At 47.7% G+C, this 20,334-nt stretch overlaps 2 protein-coding genes across 3 annotated transcripts; both read left to right on the top strand.

The window, feature by feature from the left end:
* Positions 1–461: 461 nt before the first annotated feature.
* Positions 462–7,374, top strand: TNFRSF4 (TNF receptor superfamily member 4). Of its 2 annotated transcripts, XM_054292071.1 has the most exons (7): positions 462–609; positions 1,273–1,395; positions 1,779–1,880; positions 2,485–2,551; positions 3,051–3,319; positions 4,073–4,198; positions 7,301–7,374. In XM_054292071.1, exons 1-7 carry the CDS (start codon positions 462–464, stop codon positions 7,372–7,374), a joined length of 909 nt encoding a protein of 302 aa, XP_054148046.1. The 2 variants fall into 2 exon arrangements, with proteins under 2 accessions (XP_054148046.1, XP_054148047.1); XM_054292072.1 differs by lacking the exon at positions 7,301–7,374 and adding an exon at positions 4,746–5,467 and having other exon boundaries at positions 606–1,395.
* A 2,319-nt stretch (positions 7,375–9,693) lies between these two features.
* TNFRSF18 (TNF receptor superfamily member 18) lies at positions 9,694–13,657 on the top strand. The gene is made up of 6 exons (XM_054291870.1): positions 9,694–9,832; positions 10,214–10,351; positions 11,169–11,256; positions 11,845–11,933; positions 12,945–13,071; positions 13,498–13,657. The coding sequence occupies exons 1-6, from the start codon at positions 9,694–9,696 to the stop codon at positions 13,655–13,657; spliced, it is 741 nt and encodes a 246-aa protein (XP_054147845.1).
* The last annotated feature ends 6,677 nt before the right edge of the window (positions 13,658–20,334 follow it).

The following is a 20,334-nucleotide window of genomic DNA, read 5'->3' as shown; positions in this document are numbered from 1 at the left end:
ATCTCCCCGCCTCAGCCAGGGCATTCCCACAGCGCTCCTCCATCCCTGCTTTTCCGGCCATTCCCATCGGGATTGCCCTCCCTTGAGGGCTCCTTTTACCCCTTAAACCTTTCTCAAGCTCAGCATTTCCTTTTCCTGCCGAAAAACCCCAAACCGGGAGCGGGAAGGGGCGTGGAGAAAAGCGGGAATTTCCCTCAAATGTCCCCGCCCGGAGCCGTTCTCGCTCGCGAGGCTCTCACAGCGCCGTGAGGGGAACGGAGCCGTGAGGGGAACGGAGCCGTGAGGGGAAAGGCGCCGTGAGGGAAGAGAAGCTGTGAGGGGAACAGAGACGTGAAGGGAAAGGCGCCGTGAGGGGGAAAGCGACGTGAGGAAAAAGGCACCGTGAGGGGAAAGGCACCGTGAGGAGACAGCGCCGTGAGGGGACGGTGCCGGTGCCGTGAGGGAACAGCTCCCTGAGGGAGATGGCGGGAATGGCGCTTCCAAGGATTCCCTGGAATTTTCCCGCTCTCTGCTGGCTCCTGACCGTGCCTATCTCCGGCTCCCTGGGCTTGGAATGTCAGGAGCACCAATACAGCTTCCATGACAAATGCTGCAGCGACTGCGCCCCAGGTGAGTGCCCACTGCGGGGCCTGGGGTGGGAGATCCGGGCTTTAGGGGAATATCAAATTTTTTCTTAGTGTAAAACCTATTTTTTTAGTGCAATACTTTTTAGACTGATAAAAATAAGTTTTACACCAAAAAAATGGAAAAATCTTTCTTTTTGAGAGTGGTTTTTAGCTTTTTTTGATGTTTTTTTGCTTCCTAAATGCCTCAGTCAGGAACATTTCCTAAACTTTTTTCCCTGGCTCTAGAAGGGATACTTGGGATCCACTGGGACAAAAATTGGAGGCATTTTGCCCAATTTCAGCCCACTCCAGCCCTTCTCGGCCGCTCCATTAGATGTTGATTTTTCCTCCCGGCCAAACTTCCAGGGCTTTTTCTCCTTAAAAAACAAGAACTGCCAAATTCTGGGCTCCATTTGATCCCAAACAATGAAATTTAGCATTTTTCCCCTCACAATCCCAACCAATCCCACTTTGGTCCCAAAGGATTAAGTTTAGGGTTTTTCCCCTCAGGACCCCACTGAATCCCAATTTTTGGGGTGTTTTTAGGAGAGAGGATGTGGAGTCAGCCGACACCTGTGTTAGTGATACATTGTTTGCTCCCAAAGGATGAAATTCAGGATTTTTCCCCTCAGGATCCTCTTGAATGTCAAATTTTGGGTGTTTTTAGGAGAGAGGATGCGGAGCCGCTGCACGGCCTCGGCCGACACTGTGTGCTCGCCGTGCCAGGATGGATATTTCAGCTCCCAGCACCACCACGGCTTCTGCAAAAGCTGCACCATCTGCAACGCCCGTGAGTGCTGGGATTTGGGGAGAAAATCCCATTTTAGGGGGGGAAAAAATCCCTTTTTTGGGGAAAAAAATCACAGGTTTGGGGCATTTTGGGGGGATAGGGGGAGAAAATCCCTTTTTTGGGGATAAAATCCCATTTTGGGGGAATAAATCTCTTTTTGGGTCCTTTTCTGGCTGTTTCCACCTGTTTCCACCAGTCGTGAGGGCCTACCTAAAAACCACCATCCTCAAACGAATGAATCGTTGAACGATACAGTTGTTAAATTATTAATTACGAATTGTTAAATTGCTGAATTCTGCAGCTTCTAAACACAAAACCCCAAACCCCTGAGGAGTTAATTGTTGCTGTTAATGAAGGAATTAATGAATTTCTGCCTTGGCCAGGGAAGGGCAGTGTGGAGGTGAAGCCGTGCGAGAAAACCTCAGACAGGGTCTGTGCGTGCCAGGCGGGATTCCAGCCTGCCGGGGGCGTTCCTGTGGGAAGGGGTGAGTTGGGGTCTGGAATTCCCTTGGGAAGGGGTGAATGGGGTCTGGAATTCCCTTAGGAAGGGGTGAATGGGATTTGGAATTCCCTTGGGAAGGGGTGAATGGGGTCTGGAATTCCCTTAGGAAGGGGTGAATGGGATTTGGAATTCCCTTGGGAAGGGGTGAATGGGGTCTGGAATTCCCTTGGGAAGGGGTGAATGGGGTCTGGAATTCCCTTGGGAACGGGTGATTGGGATTTGGAATTCCCTTGAGAATAGTTTGGATCTGGAATTCCTTTGGGAATAGTTGGGATTTGAGCCAGCCAGAATTCCCTTGGGAAGCAGGGAGTTGGGGTTTGGAGTTCCCTTTGAGAAGGGGTGAGTTGGGATTTGGAATTCCCTTGGGAAGCAGTGAATCCAGGCATGTACCAGCTGGAATTCCCTTTGGAATTCTGGGATGTGCCAGCCTTCCCAAAATCCTGCTTCCCATGTGGCAGTTACTGGCTGGAATTGTGAGATCCTCCCAGACAATATCCAGAATTAATAATCTTGGATAATTCAGAATTATCCAGTGGATAAAACTGGGAATGCTGCCCCTTCCCTGGATAATCCCTTTTTTCCCCCAGAGTGCTCCCGATGTCCTGAAGGGACTTTCTCCAGAGGAGGGAACGAGAACTGCCGGCCTTGGACCAAGTAGGAATCCTTTATTGAGGGAAAAAAATCTCTTTTTGGGGAAAAAAGGTCCTTTTTGAGGGGGGAAATATCCTTTTCTGGGGGAAAAAATCCTTGTAGGGGGAAAAATGTCTTTTGGGGTGCAAAGTGCCCAGAGCAGCTCTGGGGGTTTCATTTTCCCAAGAAAAGTCCAAATCCAGAGAAATAAATTGGAATAAACATGGATCTAAGTGCTCTGAATCCCATCCTTTGGGATTTTTAGGATCCTGAAGGGATTTTTAGGATTTTCCACATTTTTTAAAACCTCTCAGATGGTTTTTTTGGGAACAAAAAATTCCTGTGCCAGAATCATCTGGGAAAAAAATCCCAGATCATTTTCTATGATTTAATTATTCCTCCCATTCCTTTGGGATGTAGGGATAAAATCCTGAATTTTTAGGGATAAAACACAGATGGGATCGCGTGGATGGGATTCAGGAATGATTCCCTGTTGGCAAACCCTCTGGAATTCCTTTTCCAGCTGCAGCAGCTTTGGGAAGAGCACGCTCCGGGCCGGCACGGGCACAGAGGATGCCCAGTGCAGCAGCGGCCCTGGCGGTGCCAGCAGCCCCGGCCCACATCCCTCTCCCACGGAATTCCCGGAGCACAGGGACCCCTTGCCCACGGAATTCCCGGAAAATGGGGGCCCCTTTCCCACGGAACTCCCCGAGAACAGCTCCAGGACATCCAGCCCCAGGGACATCCCCGCGGTCTGTCGGGATCCCGGCGTTCCCGCGGAGCCCGGATGGGGTAAGGACAGGCAGGGAGTTCCCTGGAGCTGCTTTCCTGGGGAGGGAATTCCCAATTCCTCTGGATCCTCTTCTGTATTTCACACAGCGTTCCAGGATCCCACATTTCAATCTGAGTCTGCTTTCCTGGGGAGGGAATTCCAATTCCTCTGGATCCTCTTCTGTATTCACACAGCGTTCCAGGATCCCACATTTCCATCTGAGACTGCTTGCCTGGGGAGGGAATTCCCAATTTCTCTGGATCCTCTTCTGTATTCACACAGCGTTCCAGGATCCCACATTTCAATCTGAGTCTGCTTTCCTGGAGAGGGAATTCCCAATTCCTCTGGATCCTCTTCTGTATTCACACAGCGTTCCAGAATCCCACATTTCAATCTGAGTCTGCTTTCCTGGAGAGGAATTCCCAATTCCTCTGGATCCTCTTCTGTATTCACACAGCGTTCCAGGATCCCACATTTCAATCTGAGTCTGCTTTCCTGGAGAGGGAATTCCCAATTCCTCTGGATCCTCTTCTGTATTCACACAGCGTTCCAGAATCCCACATTTCCATCTGAGACTGCTTGCCTGGGGAGGGAATTCCCAATTTCTCTGGATCCTCTTCTGTATTTCACACATCATTCCAGGATTCCACATTTCCCTGGCAGCTGGAGCTCTCCATTCCCAGAGTTCTGGATTCTCCCTCTGGAATCTGGAACTCCATCCAGAACCAGGAATCTTTCTGGTGTTTTAGGGAATTTTTCCATTCTCATTCCAGGCTCTTTATCCCTGCTCCTGCTGTGCCTGCTCCTGCTGATGGTGAGTGGAATTTCCATCCTGCTCCTGATCATCCAGGCAGCCCAGAAAAAAACCAGGAATGGGCCTGGGAGGAGCACCCAGCACAGTGAGTTCCCTTTTTTATGGGGTAAAAATCCAGGGAAAAAAAAAAATTAATCCAGTGAGTTCCCTTTTTTTGTGGGATAAAAAACCAGGACAAACATTAATCAGGGCCCCCTGTTACTAATTTGGGAATTAATAAAAGAATTCTTAATTAGGAATGCAGGGAATTCCAGAGGTTGATTCAGAGTAGGATTAGGAGCTGATTAGGAGCTCATTATCCCAAATTTTCATTCCTTCTCCCCGATTTTCCCTTAATCCCAGAATTCCCTGATTTTAGGCCAGGAATTTTCTTCCCAGCAGGATCCAGAAGCAACTTCCAAGGGTAAAATGGGAATATTTTTTTGCTTCCATGGAAATTGAAATGTCTTGAATTCTCCTGCAAACTTGGGAAGAACTGAGCTCTAAAATTGGGATTAAGTGGCAAAATTGAGCTCTAAAATAGGGATTAAGTGGCACAGGTGAGTTTTAAAATTGGGATTAAGTGGCAGAACTGAGCTCTAGGATCAGGATCAGTCCTGTTCTCACCCCTGGAACCATTCCCTGTTTTCCAGAGGAGGGGAGCTGCAGGATTCCCATCCAGGAGGAGCAGATCGATTCCAACTCCAGCCTCATCAAAAACTGACACTGAAATTCCCACTCTGGGCTGTTCCTGCTTTCCTGAGCCCATGGAGCTGAAGGAGCACTGGCACTAATTAGGGTTTGCTTGGTTTGGAGCTCACTTGAGGCTGCTTTAACTCTTTGATTAACTCAAGATCTCCCTTTGGAATTTGGGAGAATTCCTGAGGGAATTTTGTGTGGATATTTTTTCTTTTGGGCAAATCCTTGAGTTCTAAAATCAGGATCAAGTGGCAAAGCTGAGCTCTAAAATCAGGATCAAGTCACACTCAATCCACACTTCATGAAATGAATTTTCCCTCTCTAATTGCTTTCCCACAAATTTCGAAAGGAAATTTTTTGGGAGAAAATCCCAAACTCTGGAATGTCTGGGAGGAGCCCAAAGTGTCCTTTTGCTGAATGTGAAATGTTTCTGTAGAAATTCCAGAAAAATGGAATTTTTTATCATTCAGGAGTGATTTTCCCTCCAACTATCAGCAGAAGAAAAAAGACAAATAGTCTCATTCCTGAGGGGGGAAAAAACTCCTCAGAAAATGTGAATTTTAAACCTATATCCCAAAGTATCCCAAAACATCCAGCAGGGGATGGATGCAGGGATCCCAGAGGTGTTTAAATCCATGGATTTGGAAGAGTTGGGATATTTTATATGTTATACATATCCAAAGGGGTTTATACAATGTATAGGAAGGTTTGTATCGTGTACAAAGGGGCATTTTGGGGAATAAAACTGGAAAAACAAATCCTGGTGTGTGTTTGGGGAAAATGGGGCGGCCTGGGAAGGGAGGAGGGGACGTTGTGGGGCAGGGCTGGGCTGGGCTGGGTGAGCTGAACTTCGGCATTTGAAAACCCACCTGGAAAATCGTCAAATAATCACATTCCTGAGGGAGAAAAATCCCGTTTTTCTCTGGATAATTATCACGTTTATGAGGAGAAAAAATCCAATTTTTCCTTGGAAAAGAATGACAAATAATCTCATTCATGAGTAGAAAAAAATCCCATTTTTTCCAGGATAATTGTATTCCTAAGGGGAAAAAAATCTCATTTTTCCCTGGATATTTTACCCTTCAACTTCCAAATAAATCTCCCATATTTCTCCAATTTTGTATAAAAACTGAACCAAACCTAACAACATTTTAACCGCCCTGAAAAAAAATTAAAATAAATTCAATTTTCCCCTTCTTGCCAAACCTTCCCACACACAAATTAAACATTTCCCTTCATTTTCCAAGAAGGAATTAATTCCTAATTAATTTTAATTACCTAGCAGCAATATTTTTTTTTAAATCCTCCTTTAGATCATAATTTTTTTTATCTTCACTTCCTGCTTTGTGGTTTTGCCTTTTTTGGGTCTTCCTGGTGACGATTTTCCGTTGCCATTATCTCCAGATTTTTTTATCTTCTCTATTTTGACTCAATTTTGACTCAATTTTGCCACCAGAGGTGGAAAAAAATCCTCACAGGTGATGCTTGAGGGCCGAACTTGGGATTTTTCCAGGTTTGTATTCCTGAGGGGGAAAAAGCCCATTTTGCCCTGGATAATATTTGTATTTCTGAGGGGAAAAAAATCCCAGTTTTCCTTGAATAACAGCTGTATTCCAGAGGGGAAAATAATCCCATTTTTCCCTGGAAAATATCTGCATTCCTGAGCGAAAAAAATCCCATTTTCCCCTGGATAATAATTGCATTTATGAGGGGAAACAATTTCCATTTTTCCTTGAATAATAATCACAATCCTGAGGGGAAAAAAGTCCATTTTCCCTGGATAATAATCACATTCTGAGGGGGAAAAAAATCTCCTTTTTCCTCGGATAATAATTGCATCCTTGAGGGGAAAAAATCCCACTTTTCCTTTGATAATAATCACAATCCTGAGGAGGAAAAATCCCATTTTCCCCTGGATAAATATTGCATTTCTGAGGGGAAAAATTCCCCTTTTTCCTGGTATAATAATCACAATCCTAAGGGTAAAAAGTTCCCATTTTTCCCTGGAAAATAATCACATTCCTGAGGGGGAAAAAAAAAAAATCTCATTTTTCCCTGGATAATAATTTTATTCTGAGGGGAAAAAATTCGCATTTTTCCCAAGCCTCCCGGCAGCAACTCCCACATTTCCGAAGCCTTTCCATGGAAATTCCTGCTGATCTCAGGAACCCTCCAGCCCTTCCCCTGTCCCTCAGCTCTGACCTTTCTTGGGGCGCCGGACGCCCCCGTCCATGAGTAACGTCCTGTTTGGGCCAGGCCTAAGGGTTTTAATCCCAGCCTAAGGGACACTGACTCCCCCTCAGGGCCCAGGGGAATTTGCCCTCCAAAATCTGGGAACATCCGCGGATTTTCCACAATGTGGGAACGGAAATTCCACCGTGAGGGGTGAAATTCATGTCAAAGCTGGGCCTTGCTGGGCTTAAGCTGGGCCTAACAGCTCTGAAATTCTCCTGTGAGAGATTTTTTCATGGCAAGGACGAGCTTGGGGTTTCTTTTCTCCCCTAACCAGCAAAAAAATCAGCAGAAAATGAGCGTCAGGAAACCAAAACCGCGGCTGACACCGGCCTGGTGCTGCTGACGTGAGGCCCCAGCGCAGGTTTCCTTTTTTTGGGGTGGTTGTTCCTTTTTTTGGGGTGTTTTCCTTTATTTTGGGGTTGTTTTCTTTGTTTTGGGGTGGTTTCCTTTATTTTGGGGTGGTTTTCTTTGTTTTGGGGTAATTTCCTTTTGTTTTCTCCCAAGTCACATCATTTGGGTGGCTCAGCAAAGAGGAGGCTCCAGGAAGAGGGGAAGTGGGGGTGATGTGGGCACAGGAGAATTCCCAGGAATTCTTGGGGTTGGAAAAGCTCTGTAGGGTCAGAGGGATCCTCACCCTGAGTGCCTGAGTCCAGAAATTCCCTGGAAACCTCCAGGGATGGGAATTCCACCCTTTTCCATGAGGAAATCCCAATCCCTGGCACAATTTGAGGTCATTTCCCCTCATCCTATCCCAAACCTCGACCCCCTTCTGGCTCCAACCCCAAATTCCTCAGAAATCCCTTGAGGAATATCCATGAGGATATTCCCAAATTCTCATGGACAGAGCTCCAGGAATCTTTGGATTTTCCCCAAATCCCATCCTTGGGGGTTTGGGATCCCCAGGGTGTGGAAAAGGGATTAAACCCAGGACATTTGTCCCTCTTTTCCATCCCGGTTTGGAATTTAGGGTTGGAATTTGCCCTGATCCCCAGAGAGGGGATTTTTTTTCCCAGAGGAACGCAGGGCTGTAACCAGTGGGGTTTTGGGGACGGATTTTTAGGGGTTTTGATGGATTTGGGGTGAGGATTTCACTGCAGCTTTCTGGGAATGTCAGATTTTCTAGGATTTTCTCTGTGGAGTCCCCAAACTTGCAGCCCAAAGAGGGGGAATCTTCCCATGGAGTGTGTTGAGTTTTTGGGAAGGATCCAGGGATTTTGATGGATTTGGGGTGAGGATTTCTGGGAATGTCACCTCTATCTTTCTGTCTGATTTTTTAGGATTTTCCCCATGGAGACCCTAAATTTTCAGCCCAAAGAGAGGAACCTTTCTGTGGGAAGGGTTTATCTGGGGAGGGGAGGGAAGCGAGCTGTGCTGTGCTGTGCTGTGCTGTGCGCGTGGGGCCCGGGCAGGGCGAGGACGGAGCGGAAATGTCAGCAGCCAGAGGTGGAGCTGCCGAGAAAACCCCACAGGCGAGGAGGGAGATGATGGGGCCGATAAATCCGATCATCAATCCGATAAATCCGATAAATCCGATAAATCCGAAAGGTCAGCGCTGACTCCGAGCTCCGGGAGCAGCTCTGCCTCGGATGTGAGTGGAAAGTTCCGTCACCTGATAGGGCCAGGTGCCTCAAAGGGCAAAACCAGACAAAGAGCAGAGAAAAAAATCCCCAAGGGTTTAAAAAAAAAAGAGAAATAAAGAATTAAATTGGTGGGTTTGATGTGAGAAACGGCAGCTGGGAGGGGAAGGGGTGGGGTGGGTTTAAGGAATGGTTGGTATGGGAAAGAGGGAAAGGTTGGGATGGGAAAGAGGGAAAGGTTGGGATGGGTTTTAGGGAAGTTGGGATGCATTTTAGGGATGGATGGATGGATGGATGGATGGATGGATGATGGATGGATGGATGGATGGATGATGCATGGATGGATGATGGATGGATGGATGGATGGATGGATGGATGATGGATGGATGGAGGGATGGAGGGATGGATGGATGGATGGATGATGGATGGATGGATGGATGGATGGATGATGGATGGATGGATGGATGGATGGAGGGATGGATGGATGGATGATGGATGGATGGATGGATGATGGATGGATGGAGGGATGGATGGATGGATGATGGATGGATGGATGGATGGATGGATGATGGATGGATGGAGGGATGGATGGATGGATGATGGATGGATGGATGGATGATGGATGGATGGATGGATGGATGATGGATGGATGATGGATGGATGATGGATGGATAGATGGATGGATGATGGATGGATGGATGAAGGGATGGAATTCCCAGAGCATTTCCAGCTGCTCCATCCCTGCAGTGCCCCGGGCCAGCAGGAGCTCTCTGCCACGAGCTGATTTTCCACCTCCCTCCCAGCCCACCCCTTCCCAACCCCACAATGTCACCCCCTTTAACCCTCCATGACCCCAGACCCCATTTTTCTTTGGGGCCACCCTTTTCCCTGCCCCCACCTCTGTCTGAACCCAAACTTTCTCCCCGCCCCCCAAAAACAACACAGGAAGAGCTCGGCCACAAAAACCCCAGCGCCTCCTCCGCAGGGTGACAGGGACCGGGTGGCACTGCTGGGTGGCACTGCTGGGGTGGCACTGTTGGGCTGGCACTGCTGGGTGGCACTGCAGTGTACTGGGTGACACTGCCAGGACATGGCCAGGGCCCTGCTGTGGCTGCTGCTGGCCGGGCACTGGGCAGGGCTGGGCCGGGCCGGGCAGTGCCAGGACGGGGAGCTCAGGGTGGGCTGGGGAGGTGACACCAAGTGCTGCCCCAAGTGCACCTGGAAGGCAGGTGAGAGGGGACTGGGGAAATGGGGGGAATGGGGGGGGGGGGTAAATTGTGTGTAAAATGGGGGTAAATTGTGTGTAAATCAGGGGTAAATGTGGGTAATTGTGTGTAATGTGTGTAAATTGTGGATAAGTGGGGGTAAATTGTGTGTAATTGTATATAATGTGTGCAAAATGTGTGTTAATAGGTGTGCATTGTGTGTAAATGCAGGTAAATGTGTGTAATTGTGTGATGGGAGGGACAATTTTTGGGATCCCTGTGCTCCCGACCCTTCCCTGTGTCTGGAAGCGCCAGTTCCCACTCTCCCTTTTCCTGTGGGAATGAGAATTCCTTTGGAACGGGAATTTGCTGGGACCAGCGGCGTTAACCCCTTCCCTGCTGCAGGAAACCCGGCGCCCTGCAAGGAAGCGGAGCCAGACCTCGACTGCCAATGTCCCCCTGGGTACGGCTGCTCTGGGGACCCCTGCCAGTACTGCAGGAATCTGCCCCAGTGCGAGGCGGGCTGGGAGCTCAGCAGGATCGGTAAATGGGATCGGGAATGGGGCAGGGAATGGGGATGGGAACGGGAATGGCATTGGGAATAGGGATGGGATTGGGAATGTGCCCTGCCAGTACTGCAGGAAACTGCCCCAGTGCTTGGCGGGCTGGGAGCTCAGCAGGATCGGTAATGGGATCGGGAATGGGGCAGGGAATGGGGATGGGAACGGGAATGGCATTGGGAATAGGGATGGGATTGGGAATGTGCCCTGCCAGTACTGCAGGAAACTGCCCCAGTGCGAGGCGGGCTGGGAGCTCAGCAGGATCGGTAATGGGATCGGGAATGGGGCAGGGAATGGGGATGGGAACGGGAATGGCATTGGGAATAGGGATGGGATTGGGAATGTGCCCTGCCAGTACTGCAGGAAACTGCCCCAGTGCTTGGCGGGCTGGGAGCTCAGCAGGATCGGTAATGGGATCGGGAATGGGGCTGGGAATGGGATTGGGAACGGGAATGGGGATGGGATTGGGAATGGGCCCTGTCAGTACTGCAGGAAACTGCCCCAGTGCTTGGCGGGCTGGGAGCTCAGCAGGATCGGTAATGGGATTGGGAATGAGGCTGGGAATGGGATTGGGAACGGGAATGGGGATGGGATTGGGAATGGGCCCTGTCAGTACTGCAGGAAACTGCCCCAGTGCTTGGCGGGCTGGGAGCTCAGCAGGATCGGTAATGGGATTGGGAATGAGGCTGGGAATGGGGCAGGGAATGGGAATGGGACAGGGATCAGGAGCAGCCCTGGCTGTGCTCCACTGGCTGTCCCACATTTGGGATCTCAGCCATTCCCATCCCTTTTCCCTGCAGGATCTCAGAATTTCCTCATTGAGTGCAAACGCTGTGAGAACGGCACCTTCTCCAGCACCAGGGACAGCTGGTGCCGCAACTGGACCGAGTATGGAGCAGCCAATAATCACTAATCACTAATCAATAACTATTGCTAGGAATGTGTTTTCCTTCTTTGAAAATATAAATACTAATACTAATACTAATACTAATACTAATACTAATACTAATGGGCTGAGTATGGGTTTATTGATATTCCCCGTATTTGGGAAAAATAATAGACTGTTGTTTTTTTTTTTCTCCTCTTTGAAATTAGGGAATAAAAATAAGAAGAATATAATAATAACAGTAATAACAGTAATAGTTATAATGATATCAATTCATATTGAAATATAAATGAAGATATTCAATACTACCATTAGAAAATCAAATTGAATCCAAGATGGTGATCATGCGATTATTAATGAATTTTTTAATTAAGCAAGACCGGGCATTTCTCTTAGTCTCAAGGCAGAGCTTAAGCCAAACTCCCAGTTTAAAGTCAAGAAAAATGATTCCCAACAGGGAAATCCATGGAAAAACAAATGGGCACAAAGCCCGGGGTGGGGCAGAGCCCGGGGAGGAGCTGGGGGAAGAAGGGAGGGAAGGAGGCAATGGGGAATTTCCGCGATACCGAACCCCGTCCGTCCTTCCACAGCTGCGGGAGCCGAGGCCTCGGCACGCGCCGGGCGGGGAACAGCAGCCACGACTCGGAGTGCGGCCCGCCCGCCCCTGCCCGGGAGCCAGGTACCCCAAACCCCGGGCAGCGCCCTGTCCTGCTGCCCTGCCCCGGAGCCAGGTACCCCAAACCCCGGGCAGCGCCCTGTCCTGCTGCCCTGCCCCGGAGCCAGGTACCCCAAACCCCGGGCAGCGCCCTGTCCTGCTTCCCTGCCCCGGAGCCAGGTACCCCAAACCCCGGGCAGCGCCCTGTCCTGCTGCCCTGCCCCGGAGCCAGGTACCCCAAACCCCGGGCAGCGCCCTGTCCTGCTGCCCTGCCCCGGAGCCAGGTACCCCAAACCCCGGGCAGCGCCCTGTCCTGCTGCCCTGCCCCGGAGCCAGGTACCCCAAACCCCGGGCAGCGCCCTGTCCTGCTGCCCTGCCCCGGAGCCAGGTACCCCAAACCCCGGGCAGCGCCCTGTCCTGCTGCCCCGCTGCCCTGCCCCGGAGCCAGGTACCCCAAACCCCGGGCAGCGCCCTGTCCTGCTGCCCTGCCCGGGAGCCAGGTACCCCAAACCCCGGGCAGCGCCCTGTCCTGCTGCCCCACTGCTCCCCAGCCTGGCATCCAGCCGGGAAACTGGGAAACATTGCTGCTCCGGAAAACATTGCTGCTACCTTCTCCTGCGCCTTCTCCTTTTTCTGTTTCTTCTTCCTCTTCCCTTTCCCTTCCATTCCTATTTCCTCTTCTCTTCCCTTTTCTTTCCCTCTCCTTTCCCTTCCATCTTCCCTTTCCTCTTCCTCCTCCCATTTCCTCTTTCCTTTTCCTCTTTTCTCTCCTTTCCTTTTCTGCCTTTTCCTCCTCCTCCTTCTCCTTTCTCCTTTTTAAATTTCCTTCCCTTCCCCCTTTCTTTTCCTTCTCCCTTTCCCCTTTCCCCCTATTTCCATCCCATCCCGCAACTCCCTCAGCTCAGATCCTCTCCCACCTCCCCTTTCCCACAAAACCCCAAATCCATCCCCAAACTCCCTCGGAAGATCTCCCTCCCCAGAACAAACCCCAGCCCCAGAATGTGTTAATTGTTAATTAAGTGCTGTTAATTGCAGCCCCGGTTGCGCTGGAGTTCCCCTCCAGCACCATCCTGGCCATCCTGGTGGCCGTGGCCGTGTTCGTGCTGGTCCTGCTCACGTTCCTGCTGCACTTCTGCATCTGGAGCCTCCACAGGGACCCCAAACTCCTGCTGGGGGGTGAGGGAATGGGGGGAAAAAACTGGGAATGGTGGGATAAAACATGGGAATGGATGGGGGAAAATCTGGGATTGGACGGGATAAAATCTGGGAATGGATGGGATAAAACCTGGGATTGAATGGGATAAAACCTGGGATTGAATGGGATAAAATCTGGGATCGAATGAGGTGGGATAAAACCTGGGAATGGGTGGGGAAAAATCTGGGATTGAATGAGATAAAATCTGGGAATGAAAGGGATAAAATCTGGATGGGATAAAAGGATGGAATCAGTGGGACAAATCCGGATTTCCTCTGGGATTTGGGGCAGGTTCCCGGGGGGTTCCTGGCATTCCTGCTGGGCTTTCCAGCTGAGTTTTCCCGCTGGGTTTTCCCGCTGGGTTTTCCCGAGCCGAGTTTGACTTTTCCCGTTCCCAGCTGCGGATTCGGGCCCGACCTTCCCGCGGCTGCCCCCGCGGCCGGCGCAGGGCGAGGAATGCTCCAGCATCCAATTCCCGGAGGAGGAGCACGGCGACAAGAGCGAGGAGAAGCTCTCGGTGCTGTCCCTCAAGGTCTACAGCGAGCTCCGATAAGGGATGCGATAAGGGAGGGAGAGATCCCGGGACTGCGGGGCTGGGATTCCCAAACGCCCCCGGCAGCACCGGGCTGGGACTGAGGAGCTTCTCCCCAGGAAACGGAGCAGGTTCAGGGAGAGTTTGGGGTTGGTTTTCTCTCAAAAAGTGGGATTTAGGGATAAATCCTGCTGGGGCTGGTTCAGGAGGACAGGAGCAGGGATATCCTGATCTTCAGGAGTGGGAATGGTGGCCACATCATCTCCTGCTTTTTTCGCATCTCATCTCCTGCTTTTCCCACACCCATCTCCTGCTTTTCCTCCATCTCATCTCCTGCTTTTCCCACACCTCCATCTCCTGCTTTTCCCTCAGTTTTCCAGCCCTGCCCCACTGGGTCATTCCCAACCCCATTCCAGCCTCTCCCGACCCCATTCCTGCTCCCCCCCAAAGATTCCCTTGGGAAGCTCCTCCTGTGCCACCAGGGATTTTCCTGGAAAATTTCCAAGGAAAATCAGGAAAAAAAGGGAGTGAAGCTCATCCAGGGAATGGTCAAAGCTCTGGAAAAAAATCCTGGCAAATGCTCTCAGGTGGAATTCAGGGATTTCTGATCCCTGGGGGGCCCTTCCCACTTGGGATATTCCAAGATTTTTGATGTAATTCCAGCAAGTTTGGGAAGTTTTTGGGCTGGCCCCCTGTGGAGATGCCAGTGCCAAAGTGCCAACATCTGTATTGATAATTGTGGATAATTATGGATAATTAAGGATAATCCAGGACAAGTTTCTCATGGAAATTCCCGGGATTTCAGAGGAATTGCTCATGGATTTAAACCTCTGCCGGAGGATCCCTGGATTTTGGGCTGGGAGCTCTGGGAATGTTCCCCTGGAGAAGGATTGGGGTGAGGGATGGAGGGACAGACACTGGGAATGTAAAAGGGCAGGGCGGGATCAGAAATTTGGGAAAATCCCTCCCTGGAACATTCCAGAGGCTCCCAGGGAATTCCAGCAGCTTTCCCTGGACTTGGGGTCGGGGTCACAGCTGGGAATTCCTGCAGGAACAGAGACCCCAAAAGCCGCTCTGGGAAGTTTCTGATTCCCTGGGAAAATTTGGGAAATTCCAAAGAAAAAATCATTTGAACCAACCTTTTTGCTTTTGGGGTTTTTATTTGATTTGGGTTTCCAGCCTCAATCCCAACATGATCCTGAGGAATCCCAGCCCCCTTCTGCCCTTTGGAATTTATCCCAAACCTGGAGAGAACAGAACCATCCTTGGGCTCACAGGAAAACCTCTCAGGAAAGGAAAAAAAGGGGGGGGGGGAAAATCCCATTTTTGGGGAATCAAAATTCCTCCTCCAGGAGCAGAGATCGGATCAGGGAATGGGAACAAGATCCCAAAAAAAGCCCCGGAATTCCATCCAAAGCTCAGCTTTACTTCCCCTTTTCCCAACCCTCGGCAGCAGAGGGGGCTCTGGAGGGGCTGGAAAGGAAATTCCAGAGGGAATCCAACGCTGACCAACATTCCCTGGATAAACCCCTGGAGAATTCCCAGAGTTTGTGCCCCAGCTCAAAGGCAGCGCTGCTTTTATGGAAATCCGGGAATTGTTTCCATTTTATCACCCAAGGCCTCAGAACAACCCAGACCTGTTCCTGCAATCCATGAAAACGGAATTTTGCCAGGAATTCTTCTGCTCAAGGGAATTCTCCCACATTTCCACCAGGACAAAAGTGCCTAAAATGCCTCAAATTAATAAGAAAATTCATAAATTCTTCTAATAAAAGGGATTTTGCATGGCTTTTCTCCAAATTTTTGCAATGAACAAGGGACAAAAATTCCGCAAATGAATTCCAGCTGTGAAATTCCAGGAATTCTTCCTCTCAAGGGAATTCTTCCTGGGATTTTTGCCCTGCTGAAAGCACCGAAAATGTCTACAATTAATATAAAAAAAAATCATTAATTCTGGTGATAAAAATGATTTTTTTGGGGGCTTTTCTCCACATTTCTGCCACGGAAACAGTGCCCAAAACCCCAAGAATGGATTCCAGCTGTGAGATTGCAGGGGTTGTCCCTGTGCCCTGGAGGCGCTGCCCGTGCGACTGACGGCATTACCAGACAGTATTAGACAGAGGTAGCCAGGTCTAAGCGTGCCTGGTAAGACACCAATCTGCAGGACTGTCCAGGAAATCCCAGCTCTGCCCACGGCCAGAGCTGCAAAACCGCCCCAGGGAAAAGCTCAGAAATGCCCAGGGAATCTTGAACTGGTCCTGCCTGCTTGGAGGCAGGAAAATGATGGAAATTCTGATTGTTCTGCTGGGCTGGGGAAGGAACTGGAGATGCTTTAAAGGACTTACCGTGGGTGGAATCCTCCAGAGCGGCTCCCACAAAATCTGGGATGCCCCTCATCCCTAAATTCCCCTTGCTGAGGCAGAGGTTTTGGGATTCAGGTCTAAAAAGCTCCTGAACCACCCCTAGAAGCTCCCACCCATCCCAAAAGCTCCTAAACTGCCTCAAAAAGCTCCTGAGCCCCAAACCCCAGCGCTGGTGGTGAGGGGGATTTGAGGAAAGGGGAACTCAGCAGGAAAAGGGAGGGGATGGAAGGAACAGGGAATTTTCCAAGAAAAAGGGAATTTTCCAGGGTTTTTCCTGGTTTTTCCCCATCAGGGCAGAGGGATTTTCCTGAATCGCTTTGGATTTCCCACCGGAATGTTCTGTATTTTTTGGGATTTCTGTCCCAGTTCCAGGTTTAGGAGGGGGATGGGCCCCATCCCAGATTTATGGGCTCGTTAAAATCCAATTCCCACAATTCCTGCCCCATTTCCTGCGGGCCTCCCGCAGCAGTTACTCATTAACACCAACCCTTAATTAATCACCCCCTGCTTCCTCCTCTGCTGCTTTTCCTGGGAATTCCAACCTCCAAGGACAAACCTGGATTTAGGGCAGCTCCTCCCGAGCTCTCCACTGTTGCAATCATTTTATTGGAATTATCATTTTAATTTTGAATAGAATTTTAAAATTTATTGGAATTAGAATTTTAATTTTTGAATAGAATTTAAAATGTATTGGAATTATCATTTTAATTTTGAAAATAATTTAAAATGTATTGGAATTATCATTTCAATTTTGAATATTTTTAACGATAAACCCCGGATTTGGGATAGCAGCACCTCCATCATTTTTCAGTGGACATTTTGATTTAAATTCCCGTTTTCCCTGGCTGAGCCCTCCCCATTCTCCCCAGATCCATCCTTACCCTCTGGAAAAGTTCCTGGCTGGAATTTGGGGCCTGCAGCGGTTTGGATCTCCCTTTAAACATCGTTACCAGACAGTGTTAGAGTAGAGGCAGAAAATCCAGCACTGTCTAGTAAGATGCCCACAGAGGACCAGCGTGTCCAGCAGCAGCTCCGGGTTCTTCAGGGCTCAGAATTCCAGGAAAAACCAAGGAATGGCTTCACTTCCTCGGGAATCAGCCGTGGGGAAGGAGGGGTGGAAATCGTGGGGGTTTGGGGGAAAAAAGAGCTTAAAAGGGATTGAATTCAGGTTTAAAGTGGAAATAGGGGGGTAAGACTGGTTTAAGGCAGGACAAACGGAGAAATGTGAGGCTAAACCTGATTTAAGAGAGATGGAAAAGAGAAACAGGAGGTTAAGCCTGGTTTAAGAGAGCTAAAAGAGAAAATGAGGTTAAATCTGACTTAATACAGGTCAGATTTTTAATTCAGGTCTAAAAGAGAAAGAGGAGGTTAAACCTGGTTTAATCAGATCTAAAAGAATCTTTTTACAGTTCTAAAAGAAAAATGAGGTGAAGTCTAGTTTAGTACAGGTGTGAAATGGAAAAAAGGGGTTAAGACAGATCTAAATGAGAAAAAGGAGGTTAAACTTCACTTAATAAAAATCTAAAAGAGGAAGATGAGATTAAATTTAACACAGCTCTAAAAGAGAAAGATGAAATTGAGCCTGCTTTAACACAGATCCAAAGCCATGGAGTTAAGCCTGATTTAGTACATGAAGCCACGCCTGATTTAATACAGAAAAGAGGAACAGGAGGTTAAGCCTGACTTCACACACAGGAACAAGGCAATGCCAAAGTTCCATGCCAGCCAAAGCTCCCTGGGGAACATTTCTGGCACAGAATTCCCACTTTTCCCTTGTTCCTTTCCCACCTGGGTATTCCCAAATTTTTGGGAATATTTTGCCATTTTTGCAGCACCTGATCAGGGATTTTTCCTGAGCCAGGTTTACCCCAAGGGCATTCCCTCCATGAAGAATTAAGATTTTCCAGCCCACACTAAACCCGCCCTGGCCTGAAACTCAAAGCTTGGATTTAATTTGAGGCCCTAAACTGGAACTCTAGGCTGGGATTAAGCTGCAGTGCCAGGTTTCTGCTGGATTCCCTCGGAGTGCAGGAAACACCATCATCATCATTACCAGGCAGTATTAGAAAGGCTGAGATCATCCAATGCTGCCCAGTAAGATGGTGAGGATATCTCAGGCTCAGGGCTCCAAAATCCGAAGTTTTTGGAGCAAAAAACCAAAATTATTTAGGAAAAAAATCACCTGGGGATGGTTTTCTGTTGAGGTTTTGGCTTTTTTGGGGATTTTTCAGTGAGAAATCTGGAAAAATCACCCCAAAATTCTGTGCTCACAGCCAGCCCTACCTAAAAATTAAGTGGAGGCTTTCTAAAGATTAAAACCTGGCTTTGTTAGACGTGGTTTAATAATAAAGCCCAGCTCTGTCATTTATTGATTAAGGATTAAAAGAATAAAAAATAACGGAATAGAAATAATGTGATAAAAAATAAAATAAGAATAAATTTAATAGTGATAGTAATGAATAACTGACAATGAAAATAGCAGTGATAATAATAAATAAATTAAAAAACCCTATAATAATGATAATAATTCTAATTAAGATAGGTAGTAATAGTAGTAGTAGTAGTAGTAGTAGTAGTAGTAATAATAATAATAATAATAATAATAATAAACCCCAATATTTAATTGCAATTGGAGCAAAATCATCCAATTTTCAATAACTCAGAAATATTATACAACTGTAAAAATTCCAAGAAAATCCAAAATTCTTCTTCCCAGAACAGGACTTGGAGTTATTCCATGAATTCCCAAAAATTCCTGGAGTTCGTGCAAGGCCTTGGATCAAAAATATCCTTTAAGATATCCTGAAAATCCAACTTTTGATAGGATCTGGAGTTCAGGATTTTGGGATGAAAAATCAACTTCCCACTTTTGTTTATTTCCAGCAAAATCCACTTTCAAATCCTCCTCTCACATCCCTCATTCCAAGCAAATCCCATTTTCCCATTCCCAAATGGATTCGTTGGGTTGAGGTTTAAAAATTGAGATTTTCAAAGGAATTTTTTTTTAAGTGATTTTTTGAGGGGAAAATGGTTGTTTTAATTGGGAGGTCAAACAGGAATGGGAAAAATCTGATCCGAGGGAAAAAGTGGAATTGTACAACCAGGACAGCTCAGAAAAGAAAACCACAAACCATCAAAATCAGTTCAAACCAGTAAAAAGTAGTTAAAAAAACAGTTAAAACCAGTTTAAACCCACCAAAACCAGTTAAAATCAATAAAAACCCAGTTAAAACCCAGTTAAAACCAGTTCAAAACCAGTAAAATCCCAGTAAAAACCTGTTAAAAACACAGTAAGAACCCAATTCAAAACCAAGCATAAACCCAGTTCAAACCAGTTTGAAACCAGTTAAAAATCATCCAGAAGCAAAACTGGTTAAAAACCAGTTAAAAACCAATTTAAACCCAGTTAAAAACCACGAAAACCAGTTTAAACCCGGTTTGAACCCAGTTTAATCCCAGTTTCCCAGAGCTGCATCCCAGTGTTCCACTGGGGCCTTGTCCTGTATGGAGTAAAGCCAAGCTTAAATCTGAACTTGGCGCAAACCCCACCAAAACCTCCAAAAAAACTCAAAAACCAACAAAAATTTCCCAAAAATTCAATAACAACCAAAAATCACCAAAACCCCTGAAATAAAAACAAAAAAAAACTGTCAAAAAACTCAACAAAAGCAATGAAAATCCCACAAATCCCCAGCCCCAAATCCGGCAGAGTTCCCAAGAATAACAAAATCCCTCTCCCAGATTTTCATCCACATTTACAAAGGAATTCTAACCCCAAAATGGGATTTCAAAATGCAAAATGGGATTTTGAAATGGAATTCTACCCTTAAGAAATGGGACTTTGAAATGGAATTGTAATGCAAATAAATGGAATTTTGAAATGGAGTTTCAAATTTAAAAAAAAGAGATTTTTAAATCAAAAAAATTGGATTTTGAAATGGAATTCTACCCCAAAAAAAAGAGATTTAGAGGAAGAACCCAGGGCCTGACCTCACCCTCCAAAACTGAAATAAACCCACTTTATTTAACTTATCCTTTCTCCCTTTGGAGCCTAACTCTCCAAAATTCAGGAGAAATCAGGAAAAGCCGATCTCAGTTGGATCCGGCACCGGATAAAGCCAAAATTTGAATATTTGGGTTTTTCCGGGCACCAAAAAGAACCCAAGAAAAGGTGAGAAGGAATCACCAAAACCAGCCCAAAATGGCTCCTGCCGCGAGCGGGGCCGGGATTTTCCTCCGTGTCCGCTCGATCCAAACAAAATTCCCAAATTTTCTTCTTATGCCGGAAAATTCCCAAGCCATCCCCTCCCTGCTCTGATCCGAGGAAGTCGGCTT

The sequence above is a fragment of the Melozone crissalis genome, unplaced genomic scaffold, assembly GCF_028551555.1.
Source record: "Melozone crissalis strain CALT ecotype California unplaced genomic scaffold, PUWL_Pcris_2 ptg000107l_1, whole genome shotgun sequence".
Classification (NCBI taxonomy): Eukaryota; Metazoa; Chordata; class Aves; order Passeriformes; family Passerellidae; genus Melozone; species Melozone crissalis.
This window is presented reverse-complemented; position numbering and strand designations above follow the sequence as displayed.

What these genes read in the sequence shown, in the direction of transcription:
- TNFRSF4 (XM_054292071.1), top strand. Translation starts at nt 462, where the DNA reads ATGGCGGGAATGGCGCTTCCAAGGATTCCCTGGAATTTTCCCGCTCTC. An exon ending in GGGCGTTCCTGTGGGAAGGG is followed by an intron (nt 1,881 to 2,484) that starts GTGAGTTGGGGT and finishes TTTTTCCCCCAG; the next exon opens with AGTGCTCCCGATGTCCTGAA. An exon ending in TGGGAGGAGCACCCAGCACA is followed by an intron (nt 4,199 to 7,300) that starts GTGAGTTCCCTT and finishes TCCCCTAACCAG; the next exon opens with CAAAAAAATCAGCAGAAAAT.
- TNFRSF18 (XM_054291870.1), top strand. Translation starts at nt 9,694, where the DNA reads ATGGCCAGGGCCCTGCTGTGGCTGCTGCTGGCCGGGCACTGGGCAGGG. An exon ending in TGGTGCCGCAACTGGACCGA is followed by an intron (nt 11,257 to 11,844) that starts GTATGGAGCAGC and finishes GTCCTTCCACAG; the next exon opens with CTGCGGGAGCCGAGGCCTCG. An exon ending in AGCCTCCACAGGGACCCCAA is followed by an intron (nt 13,072 to 13,497) that starts ACTCCTGCTGGG and finishes ACTTTTCCCGTT; the next exon opens with CCCAGCTGCGGATTCGGGCC.